Source organism: Anopheles funestus, chromosome 3RL, assembly GCF_943734845.2.
Source record: "Anopheles funestus chromosome 3RL, idAnoFuneDA-416_04, whole genome shotgun sequence".
Taxonomy (NCBI): domain Eukaryota; kingdom Metazoa; phylum Arthropoda; class Insecta; order Diptera; family Culicidae; genus Anopheles; species Anopheles funestus.
The window spans coordinates 43,983,571-43,996,129 of NC_064599.1; the positions used below are offsets into that span (position 1 = coordinate 43,983,571).

The window sequence follows — 12,559 nt, forward strand, 5'->3', positions numbered from 1 at the left end:
TCATCTATCTCATGCGCGTGTCCAAGAAGCTCAATTGATTGAAGCGTTGGAAACCATGCGTATGAGCCGTAGATGCTTGAGAGCCGATACGACAAAAAGAAGATATTAGTGCGACGCTAGTTAGAGGAACTTTTTGCAATGCCCTTGGCAAAGCGGGAAAACTTTGAGAAATCTCACCATGTTGCTGAATGGTTTCGAGCAAGCCATCAAAATGGTTTAAAAAATTGGTGTCGATACAAGTGGCTGGAGTGTTCTGCAAGGAAATACTAGGAAACGCATCATCAAAGTGTGCCATTAGCTGAATATAACGAAATATTAAAGTTTTTTGTTGGATCTTTTGCTCTTTTAACAAATCTTAGTTTATTAAATTAAAATACACACAACAGTACAAGGTAATGACGATACAATAACGACCGGCTAGGTTGCTGGCTAGGACGAGACAAGACCCACACCCTGACCATCTAGCACGCATCACTAGGAGACCGATCACTGTCTCCTAAGAGCGGCACTCACTGCTTCGGGTCCAGGGGCAGGCAACCCTGATTGCCGTATACAACATCTCCCCCTTTCAATATCGGCGGTATGGCTTAATCCACTGAGGCGGTCTACGAATCCTCGTAGAACGACGTAGAGGCTGTACCGGCGTCGACGATCCGCTGTCGGCTGTGGCAAACCCTGGAGATATTGCCGATCGTTGTTCTGTTGAGGACGGCGATGATAAATAATCTGATGACGACGATGGAGATGATGAAACTGAGGACGTCGACAGCGATACCAGTTTAGGTGATCCAGCTACCTGTGTGTTGCGTTCGACGGTCTCTTTTCTGTTTGGTGTTACTCCATCTATATTTATGCCCCAAGCGTCCAGCAACACGTCCAACATGTGAAACGAACGATTCGTTTCATTCGGCTTTCTCGGGCTATCATCAGGAACTCGCGTTCGCAGCTAGTTAATATGAACGCGTAACCATCGGTTACCTTCCGTTATGATCTCATACATCACCGTACCTAATCGTTTCTTTACTGTGCCGGGAACCCACTTCCACTTATTACGTAAATATTGCTTCGCGTACACTTTATCATTTTGTTGGTATTCCCTTAAGCATTTACTGTCTTTCGCACATCTGCCTAATTTGATCGGTGATCGCAAAAGTTCCATACACGTACGCATTCTACGACCAAACATCAACTCCGCAGGAGATTGTTTCCTATCCAACTGCTTGTGTGGCGTACTACGATATGTCATTTGGAAGATATCTAAAGCTTCTTGTTCTGTCCTACCTTCCTCCTCCATTTTCCTCAACGCTCGCTTAAACGTATCTACAAATCTTTCCGCCTGTCCGTTTGACTGCGGATGGTAGGGGGCCGTGCGCAGATGCTCAATCCCGTTGGTTGTACAAAACATTTCAAAATCCGCACTGGTAAACTGCAACCCATTGTCGCTCACTAATACATTCGGCATTCCAAAACGACTGAACAGACCCCGTAGTATCTTAATGGTTGCGTTTGATGTCATCGTTGTAGTCGCCACTATCTCCGGCCATTTAGAGAACGAATCAATTATAAGCAAATAATACGTTCCGTCGATAGGGCCAGCGTAGTCCACATGTACTCGCTGCCACGGAGCAGTTGATTCTGGCAATGAGATTGAATTACTATGAACTGGTGTCTTAGCAACTGCTGCACATTGTTGGCATCTTCGGACATTTTCCTCGACATCACGGTCTATTCCGGGCCAATATACATAACTTCTAGCAAGCGCCTTCATTTTATCCATGCCAGGATGACCGTCATGTAACTGCTGCAAGCATTTCTTCCTCTGAGGTCCAGGAATCACTAACCTCTCACCAAAAAGTAAACATCCGTTTACTGTGGACAAGGACTCGCTTCTGACTTGGAAGTTTCGCTGTTGTGAACGCAACAGTCAATCGTTCTAATTCACGTTTTTCAAATACATTTCAAACTATTATATGATCATTTAAGAGAATTACAAGCCATAGATTAGACTCGACGTCGATCAAGACGAACGTAGCACAGGCAATAGGTTCGAGAAGGAAAATGAATAAAGAATGGTACGCCGTTCTAAATAAACAGGACGCTACGCGGGATCGCCTGGCCAACTTAGGTTCATATCTACTGTTACGTATGCGACAAAATTCAAAGCGTACGCGTGAGAATTCGAACTATCGTAAGAAAGGGAATTTGAAATAGCTACGCAATATAAACGTATTAACATCCTAGAAAAGACATGTGGTTAATCTCAGCTTTCAGGTCAAATAATGTTCTACCAACATTAACATGTTGACATCCTAGAAAAGCCATGTGTGTAATCTCAGCTTTCAGGTCAAAATAATGTTCTATGAGAAAACGTAAGCGCAATTACATACCGATGCATCTCAAGGACCATATGCAACGTTAACATAAAAAGATCCCAAATCCTTACCCACTGTAATATACGTAATCGGTCGTCATGTAATATACGGAAGGGATATGAATCGCCGAAACGGCGTAAAGACAAACGAACTCAGGTTATAGTTTCATTGATGTCCATCATAGACCATCAACTGATTCTCATCGGAACGGAGGCAGCTTTATTCATTACATTGGTATTTGGGTTTTGTTATGTTATTTGTTCTATTCAGTATTTACAATTTGGGTCAAGTCGTCTACAAGTTTTTTCTTGGGTTGATGAATATGTTGAATTGACAAATTTGCGTATAATAACCTCTCTGTATGAAGACAAGAACTAAAGGTTCTTGTCGAAAACAATTGTGTCCGGTTACACTGCCGCGCTACCTGTCCGAACTTGCGCTTTCGCATGAGCTTGTCTGTACATGTTTTTTATTGGTATCATATTGCATTGCATTGCATCATACGCTGGAAGCGTGCGCTGATATGTTTTCATGTTGGCGCTAAAGGTGTTCGCGTCTGTTGTCGCGCGCTCGATTAAAACTGCGGAATCTGCTGATATTGTGTTCTTGGCTATGTGATGGGTTACTTGCGTTCATTGGTCAACATTCATGCTTTAATTATTTTATTTGTGTCTGGTTGTTGCGTAATGGACACTGACCTGTGTACTGTCTTGGTTTTGCTGATTTGATAAATTGATGATAACTGTTTAGCATTAGCATGCTACACCACTTCATACGTTACGTAACATGATCATAGTTTCAGGCAATATCATAAAACGTCCAAAAAGGACGAAGCACTTGACAAAAAAACATATTACCCGGCAATAAGCAAAGGCAGCATAACTGCATACGGTCAAACTATAACCGAGGAAAGTAAAACGAGACAAGGGTACACAACTTAAGTGATACCACATGTACCGAAATGCGTGTGAGATATTGGTACAGCCTTAGAATGCCTACCCAGAACTCATGTAAACATATGCCAGGATAAGGCATCTAGGACAACGTTATCCAAAAGGAAACTATCTCTTTCTAATTACCCATCTCACTCTTACCTCCATTTCTCACAACTAATTTTTAGTATATAAGAAACGAAAATTTTAATAAAGGCACTTACAAGTTACAACGCAACAAGAACGGTCGTATCCGCGTTTCAGTCTCCTTTAAAACTTCTAAAAAATATCGCGTCTTCGAGTGAATCCCACTCCAGTGGATTATATTCGCAGCTCTAACTTTTCTACCTTCTTCTTTGTCCAACCGTGTAGCACAAAGTCTCGTACCTCTCTTAGTAAAGGGTCTTTGTTAGTTTCACGCAAGACTTCTCCAAACGTCAGTGGCATTATTTGCGTTATACTGCCTATCACGGCCCGCACATCCCTTTCTGTTTCGACACTCGCAATCACGTATTCCGGATCCGGTTTCTGATGGTTCGCTATCAAGCGAGACAGTACGTCGGCATTTCCGAACTTCTCCGTTGACACATATTCAATTTTAAAATCGTACATCAGCAGTGTTAAAGCCCAACGTTGCAATCTATTCGCCTGTTAAGTTACAAGAAATGTTTGTTGTGCCGACTGTGGAACGTTAATGTCCCCATCGCTGATCGCGCAGCCTTTTTATTCTAGTTTTAGTTGTCACTCACGGCACTCATGAACTATGGTTTAAGCCCATGACGTCATGTGGTCACGCTCCATGACACGCCCTATCAAATTTTTTTTTTTTTTTTTCATTTACAAAATTTCTTAGTTCTATTTTTATGTACCAGTTCAGTTGTTCTTCCTATCTTTAATTCCACGTTTGGATCACAATCTCTTACAACAGTAAAGGGTCCTGAGAATTGTTGACCTAACTTATTGGCTGTTTCATTTTTTAGTAAACATAAACTTCCTGGCTCTAATGTTTTAATTTTACAAGATTGATCGTATTTGAATTTCACATTATGCTTATTATTTATAAGCCTGTCTCTAACCTCTTTGTGTGAGATTATCAATTTCGCTTGCAGAGTCTTCACATAGTTGTCGAAATCGTAATGCATTTCCCGCTTTTGGTCGTTCAGATAATGTGACGGTATGTTAGGTATTCTTCCATACATGAGAAAGAATGGGGTATATCCCGTTGCTGAGTGTACGGTATTATTGTACGCGAATTCATAAAATTGAATCCACTCCTTCCATGCTAGTGGGTTACCCTTGCAATAGATCCTTAGAAAATTGCCTAACATCTTGTGTGAGTTCTCTAAAGCTCCTATGCTTTCGTGGTGGTATGCGGTGGAATTCAGTTTTCTTATATGAAGACATTTGCATAGTTCTTCGAATAACTTTGACATGAACTCAGTCCCTCTATCCGTGCAAATGCTCTCTGGTATCCCATATTTAAGTAGAACACTGTTTGTGAACGCTTTTGCTACCGTTTCTGTTTTCTTATCCGTGATAGCTGTCGCTGTCATGAATTTCGTGAGATCACATTGTGTCGTTAATATGTACTCATACCCTTCCGCTTTTACGAGTGGCCCTACTAGATCTAAATATATTTTTTGCATTGGTTCGCTAGCAGTTGACGTTATTTGTAAAGGGACTTTAGGTTCGACAATTTTTTTATTAACCTGACACTCCTTACAATGTTTTACCATGTTTCGCACATCTGAATCAATGCCCTTCCAAGTGTATCGTTGCTTTATAGTGTTTAGCATCCTATTTATTCCTGCATGTCCTGCTGTAGGGAGGATATGATGATCGTTCATTATTAATATTTTTAATTCTTTTTCATCTTCCTTTATAATTTTGATATCCTTTCCAATGACTATTATTTTGGGTAAATTCTTCATGTTGAGCAGTTTAATATTTTCAAGGAGATTTTTTGTTTTGTGATCATTTTTCCTCATTACTAGTATCACCTCTTTCCCTAATTGTTTTTTAAAGTTTAAGATATCTTGTAATATTCTCCGTAGATGAATAATACTTTGTGTTAGAGGGATTTTTATTTGTTCAACTGTTGTTTTAACTTCTTTAATCTCAGGACAAATTACAAGCTCCACAAATACAGTTTTGGGTGCAGGCACGCCAGACATAGGTATGTTCTTTATGGAATTGTTATCATGGCTCTTAATGGTTTTGGATCTTGTTGAGGCTAGTATGACATTATGGTTGAGACCTTTGAGTTCGTCACTTGACATTCGAGAAAGCGCATCAGCCACCACATTATCCGCTCCTTTGGTATACTGAATCACGAAATCAAACTCCTCCAACGCGAGGCGAAATTTCGTGAGTCTGCTTGATGGATCAGTCATAGTAAATAAATAAACCAACGGTCTATGGTCAGTGAAAATATCGAATGCTTTGCCAAACAGGTAAGGTCGAAAATGTTTCGTCGCCCACACTATTGCCAGTAATTCTTTTTCGATAGTGCCATAATTTAATTCCGCCTTATTGAGAGCCCTGCTAGCAAAAGCTATGGGTTTCCCATTGCTGTTTTGCAAAACCGCTCCAATGGCTCTTCCTGACGCGTCAGTATGTAACACAAATCGGTTACTTTCGCTAAAATCTGGAAAGTCTAAAAGAGGTGGATTCATAAATTGGATTTTAAGTGAATTGAATGATTTCTCACACTCTTTAGTCCATTCGAAAGGAACATTTTTCCTAGTGAGCACGTTAAGCGGCATACAAGTTTTAGCAAAGTTGGGAATGTGCTTTCTATAATAATTGGCAAAAGCAATAAATCTCTTTACTTGGTCTGCGTTGGTGGGTACTGGCCAATTTTTAATAGAATCAACTTTTGCTGGGTCAGGTTTTATACCTTCATTAGAAATATAATGTCCCAGATAAACTAACTCTTTTTTCAAAAAATGGCATTTCTCAGGGTTCAATTTGAGATTAACGGACTGCAATCTAGTAAAGGTAGCAATTAGATTCTGATTGTGCTCATGAATGCTTTTCCCAAAAACAATAATGTCATCAAGGTAAACCAAACATCTTTCTTGATTTAGTCCTGATAAGGCAATTGTCATTAGCCGTGAAAAAGTTGATGGGCTAATTTTTAATCCCATAGGCAACCTTGTCATTTGGAATTGACCTGTTGCTGTGGTAAATGCTGTGATCGGTCGATCTTCCTTTTTGAGCTGGACTTGATAATAGCCCTGGGACAGATCGAGGTGTGAAAAATATTTAGCACCGGCCAACGCGTCAATTACCTCTTCAATATTGGGTAGTGGAAATTTGTCGTCTTGGATGACAGAATTAACTTTCCGATAATCCACTACTAGCCGCCATTTTTTCTTATCATTTGACGATTTTTTAGGCACCAGGAGAATAGGGCTATTCCATTCGGATTGTGCGGGTTCAATTATGTTTTCCTTTAACATTTTCTTTACTTGCCTTTCAGTTTCACTTTTCTGATAGTATGGTAACCGATACTGTTTTGAATAGCTTGGTGCCATGTTAGGTTTTGTTTTTATAGAGGCTTCAAGGCAACTAGATGCCTTAAGTGTGTCCGTACTGAGACAAAATACATCGTTGTATTTCAAGCAAATTTTTGAAATCGTTTGTTTTTCATTCTCCGCTAGATGAGACAATTTTAATTCTCGGAGAAGCTGTTTGCCACGTTCTGAATTGATTTCCTGTGGTTTAAATTCTATTATATTATATTTCTCAGCGGGCTGAACTGTTGGCTGAAAATTATTTATGCAAGCTGGTTTATTGGAGAAGTTGATTACCTTTACCGGTAACTTTCCGTTTAGAGGTTTCGCAATACTATTAGCAACAAAAACATGATTCGATATTTGTTCACTTATTACTACGCACATTTCTGTAGCTTCTGTATCAATGTAAGTAATTAATTCAGTTCTTGATGGTATATGCAAATTGTTAAAATAATTTGGTGGAGTAAACGAAATATTCATAGTAGAAAAATCAACTTTAGCTTTAAATTCCAATAAGAAGTTAGTTCCAATCAATCCGGTTATATCGTTAGGTAAATCGTTTAATAGATGAAACTGAATAGGGTAATTAACATTATCAATTGTTATTTTTGTATCGATCCATCCTATCGCATGGGAATTACCATTAAGGCCTCTTACAATAAAGTTTGTATGAGGATTTATATATACATTGTTAGGGACACAACGGCGAGCAATAATACAGCACGATGCTCCGCTATCTACAATAAATTGGAGTTTTCTTGAAAAAAGGTAGCCAAATATTTTTACTGTTCTAACGATATCAAAGTCAACGAAATAAGTCCAACACATTTACGTCTTCCATTTCGTCTGTTTCACCATTATCAGCTGAAAAATTTTCGTGCTGCTTTGTGGTGCTTGGGTTTTGCTCATTAGACATATACGACGGATTTCCACGGAATGTCCGAGCGTTCCCTCTATAATTCCCTCTTTGGTATTGATAGCCAAGCGGTCTTCGATACCCACTTCGACTTCGCAGAAATGGTCTTCTATTCCAATTTACTTGATTATGCCACATTGCTTCGTGGTTTTCATCTTTACTCTGGAATTCGGTGGAACACTCCAAAGCATCGGAAATGGCCTTACTCAAAGTGGGTGGATTTCGAGCTTTTAGAAAAAATTTTGTAGTTGGATCGGCCAATCCCCCAATGAAAGCCCTAATTGTTGTTGTCTCTACAATTGTCTTTGCTGCACCTTCCGAAGTGAAATTCCCAGCAGTAACATGGGCTGCTGCTAATTTGGCTGACAAAGCTTCTATTTCTGATCCATATTCTGAGATATCACGCTTCCCTTGTTTTTTTGTTTCCATTTCGCGTTCTACCGCCAAAGGTGTCATTTTTACCGCGAATTTTTCCTTCAATAGCTGAAGCGCTTCCTCAACTGTCTTTGCCGGAGTAATAACTCCGTGGGCTACGCCTGTTAACGTGGTCCGCAAAAATTTCAAAAAATGACTTTCGTCCACGCCTTCAGAATATTCCTTGAATAGTTCGACACTTTCAATATAGCTAGCCAGATGTTTTGCGTTGCCATCATATGGCTTTATGATTTTTACTCCTAAATTTAGATCTAGTTTTTGTGTCGCCATGATTGGATCTTTTTTAGGTAAGTTTTTGGTTTCCCTAGCCTGCCTTAACAATTCCCAAGAACTTATACCCGTCCTGCACACCAACTCTGTACTCACCCTACTTTGTACAGTTTTCCTTTTTCTTCCGCTGACCGTGCTCTTCCGCTCGTCCACAGCGCTACGGCTTACTTTTTTCATCCAGCTGCGCAGCTTCGTTTCGGCGTTGTCGTTGTCTCGTTGTATCAAAGCTAGTCGTTGTTGAAACAGAGCAGGCTGGTTATGACGCCTTTCCAGGAACTATACCGCATCCGTGACGTTGAAAAGACGGTACTTCGTATTGTCTCGTCGAATTTGTGTGTTGTTGTTGTTGTTGGAGTATTTTTTTTTCTCAGGAACAAACAGGAATATTGTTGCACCGTACCCCCACTGCACTGATTCGGTTCGTTTGCTTCAAGGCGTAAGCTTCGGGTTATTTTTCTGGTCGCTTCAGCATTTGTTCACGCAACATTACGAGCAAGATTTTAGTTGCACTACCCTGATTTCATTGGTTTACTTTATAGCGTGATGTTCAGGTTATTATTCTAGTCGTTTCAGCGTTTGTCCATGATCATCATAACCAAGATTTTAGTTCCACTGCACTGATTTTTATGCTAGTCGGATCAGCATTTATTCGAGCATGATCATGCAGTTTATGTTTTCCGCACTACACTAATGGAGCAGGGATAATGCATAGCGTTTAGGGCGATTTAGCTGCCTTTCCATTTAGGTTTCTTTTTCCTACTTCACACCCGTGCACTGTGTAATAAAACTGCTTTTGTACTTGCACTTTTCTTGACTCTTATATCCACTTTCTTACGATCGGGCTCCTGGCAGGATCGCCATGTTAAGTTACAAGAAATGTTTGTTGTGCCGACTGTGGAACGTTAATGTCCCCATCGCTGATCGCGCAGCCTTTTTATTCTAGTTTTAGTTGTCACTCACGGCACTCATGAACTATGGTTTAAGCCCATGACGTCATGTGGTCACGCTCCATGACACGCCGTATAAACTGGTATTCTCATTCGCGAGGCAAAAATTCGCAGCAAGGGTGGAAGATCGGTTTGCAATGTAAATCGTCGTCCGAAAATCATTCGGTGGAACTTAGTAACCGCATATATTAGCGCCAATCCTTCGCGATCTGGTTGGCTGTAACCCATTTCCGTTTTTGTTAGGGCGCAGGATGCATGCTGAATTATTTTTATAGTTCCGTTCGACATTTTGTGGCTAATCGTGGCTCCTATACCCACTGATGATGCATCGGCCGCTACAATATTCGGCTTCCTCGGATCGTAGTATGTCAACAGAAGATCTGAACTCAGTATCCGCTTAAACGTTTCGAAGGCTTGTTGACATTCCGGACTCCATTGCCAATGTCCGTCTTTCTTAAGCAAGTCATCCAGCGGATAACGCAGATTCCTCATCTGGGGCACAAACTTCTCGTAATAGTTTATCGCCCCTAAGAATGAACGTACCTCGGATGGATTCTTCGGTGTGGGCATATTCACGATCGCTTCTATCTTAGAGGGATCCGGGCGTTGACCTTCGCAATCTAAAATGTGACCAAGATATTTAATCTGTTTTTGCATAAAATTACACTTCTCTGGTCTGATTTTGAATCCATACTCCCGCAGCTTCGCTAGCACTGCACGAAGGTTCATCAAGTGGGTGTGTTCATCAGCTCCGCCGATGACTATATCGTTCAGATACACTGCAACGTCCTTTAGTCCAGCCAGCATGGTCTCCATTAACTGCTGAAAGGCACCTGGTGCAACCTTCACCCCCGGCGGCAGTCGATTGTAGGCATACAATCCTCGATGTGTGTTTACTGTTAGCAGTTCTCTGCACTCTTGTTCCACTTCGACCTGAAGAAAGGCATCGGTGAGGTCTATCTGACTGAACATCGATGAATTCGCCAACGTTGAGAAAATCTCTTCCGGCAACGGAAACGGGTACTGGTGGTGCTGGAGGGCATTATTTAACCTTGTGGAGTATTCTCCACATATGCGTATACTCCCATTAGCCTTGCGCACTTTTTCCAGCCGATCTAATTCTTCTGCTATTGCCGGGCGCATCGCAGAAGAAACTGGTCGTTTTGGCCGAAATACGGGAACAGCATCTTCTTTCAGCTCCATCCTCACTTTCGCCTTCTTGCAATGTCCCAAATCATGGGAAAATAGGCCTTCGAACTCCTTTCTAATAGACTCCATGCTCTGGGTTGCTACACACACACTATTACGCACCGACGCCAGCGGTACATCCCACAACCCGAAAACATCCATCATATCTGCACCTAGCAACATTAATTGTTCTTCAGTGACTCGCACTACACAATTTTCCGTTTGTTGCTTCAAAGTTAACTGTGCACAAAATTCACCTATGACACACAGTGTGTTACCCGACGCCGTCTTTGCTTTCACGGATGGTGGACGCAATGGCGGTTCGCCGATTTTTCGCCATTGGTCTCTCGAAATTATTGAAATATCTGCACCAGTGTCCACCATCATCTTTACGGATTCGCCATTTAGCATCACGCTCACATGACTTTTGCCTTTGCTCATGACCCTATTAACTACAACCGTTCGATACTTTACCATACGATTTTGATTTCTTATAGCGTTCGGCTACAGTACAATGACCTTCCTTGTGGCCATACTTGTAACATTGCTTGCACCTGTAACCGCCATAAGCACACTTCCGAGCATAATGTCGTTCCCCGCAAAGCCAACACTTTATCACGGGTATACTGGCTTTACGCTGTGCTCCTTGTTCCACGCGGTTATTTTGCCACTTTTGAGCAATTCGCTCTCGTTTCCCGTCTTTCACGACGTTTACCTCCTTGTTCTCGCCCTCGATCATTACGGTGGCTCCCTTTAAATCAACAATCTGTTGACATTCCTCGACTAACTGGGGCAATGTGATTGATCCGTTTCCTCTAATCTGCTTAAGCAATCGCAATCTTACTTCGGCGTCGCTATCGTCCTTTAACCCGCACACGAATAAAAAACACTTCAGTTGTTCTTCCGTTAACACCGCGAGTTCGGATTCCACCACACTTTTATTTACTCGGCAGCTAAATGCCACATATTCCTCCAGCTTTGTCTTTTGCAGTTGAAGACACTTAAACCGTTTGCTCACCTCCGACTCACGGGGACCAAAAAGCGATTTCAACTTACTCACCGTCTCGGCAAAATTGAAATCCTTAGGCTTACTGGGCATCATGCACATAGCTCGTGTATCGTTCGTGCTCGGGTAAACCAAGCTTCCTCAGCGGCAATCGCACCTTCCCATCGTCTTCCAGTTTATGCGCATCCTTCTCAAAAAGGTCTTCATATCGTGAAAACCATCCTGTGAAAGTGACACTCTCTTCAGGATTGAAACGAAAGTCTTTGATCTGGCCCGCCAGCACATCACTAATCTGTTCCACATTCACGGGATCCTTGCAGCGTGCTGTTTGCCAAATTTCTGATATGAACTTTTCCTGCTGTTTCATAAAAGTTTGTTGTTGCTCCTGCATCGTAATTTGCTGTTGTTTGAAAAGTTCATGAATCCAACCAAATTCAGATTCTGGTCGACCGACGCTTCCTCGATGGCTGCTGCGCGATGGCGGTCCTTCACCACCGTTCCTTGTCTGCTGAGTAATTTCTTCGTTACTATGCATTATTATTTGTCGTATGCACGTATGGTCTGTACGTTAAAACAAGATTAAAATCCTCGTCGCCACTGTTGGATCTTTTGCTCTTTTAAAAAATCTTAGTTTATTAAATTAAAATACAGAAAAAAGTAAGGTAATGACGATACAATAACGATCGGCTAGGTTGCTGGCTAGGACGAGACAAGACCCACACCCTGACCATCTAGCACGCATCACTAGGAGACCGATCACTGTCTCCTAAGAGCGGCACTCACTGCTTCGGGTCCAAGGGCAGGCAACCCTGATTGCCGTATACAACATTTTTGAAGCAGCGTGTGTTAGAGTTACGTACACTGCCTCAGGCAACCCTGGAAGGCAAAAATGGAAACAGACATGTGCAACCATGAAGGTGATCGAGAAAATATGTATCATCTGAACACAGGATCACCATTCGGTGTGTCGGA

The 12,559-nt window shown here is 41.6% G+C and overlaps 2 protein-coding genes across 2 annotated transcripts in view; one reads left to right on the forward strand and one right to left on the reverse strand.

The window, feature by feature from the left end:
- Positions 1–12,559, forward strand: part of LOC125768722 (serine protease persephone-like) — a 28,893-nt gene that overhangs the window by 2,973 nt on the left and 13,361 nt on the right. The window lies entirely within an intron of this gene.
- LOC125768709 (uncharacterized protein K02A2.6-like) lies at positions 137–11,948 on the reverse strand. The gene is made up of 2 exons (XM_049436746.1): positions 9,466–11,948; positions 137–3,952 (listed from the first exon to the last, which is right to left on the reverse strand). The coding sequence occupies exons 1-2, from the start codon at positions 11,056–11,058 to the stop codon at positions 3,626–3,628; spliced, it is 1,920 nt and encodes a 639-aa protein (XP_049292703.1). The 5' UTR covers positions 11,059–11,948; the 3' UTR covers positions 137–3,625.

Coding starts and splice junctions, on each gene's coding strand:
- LOC125768709 (XM_049436746.1), bottom strand. CDS start 11,058: ATGGTAAAGTATCGAACGGTTGTAGTTAATAGGGTCATGAGCAAAGGC. Junction 3,953..9,465: donor TGAGAATACCAGTTTATACG/GCGTGTCATGGA, acceptor GTAACTTAACAG/GCGAATAGATTGCAACGTTG.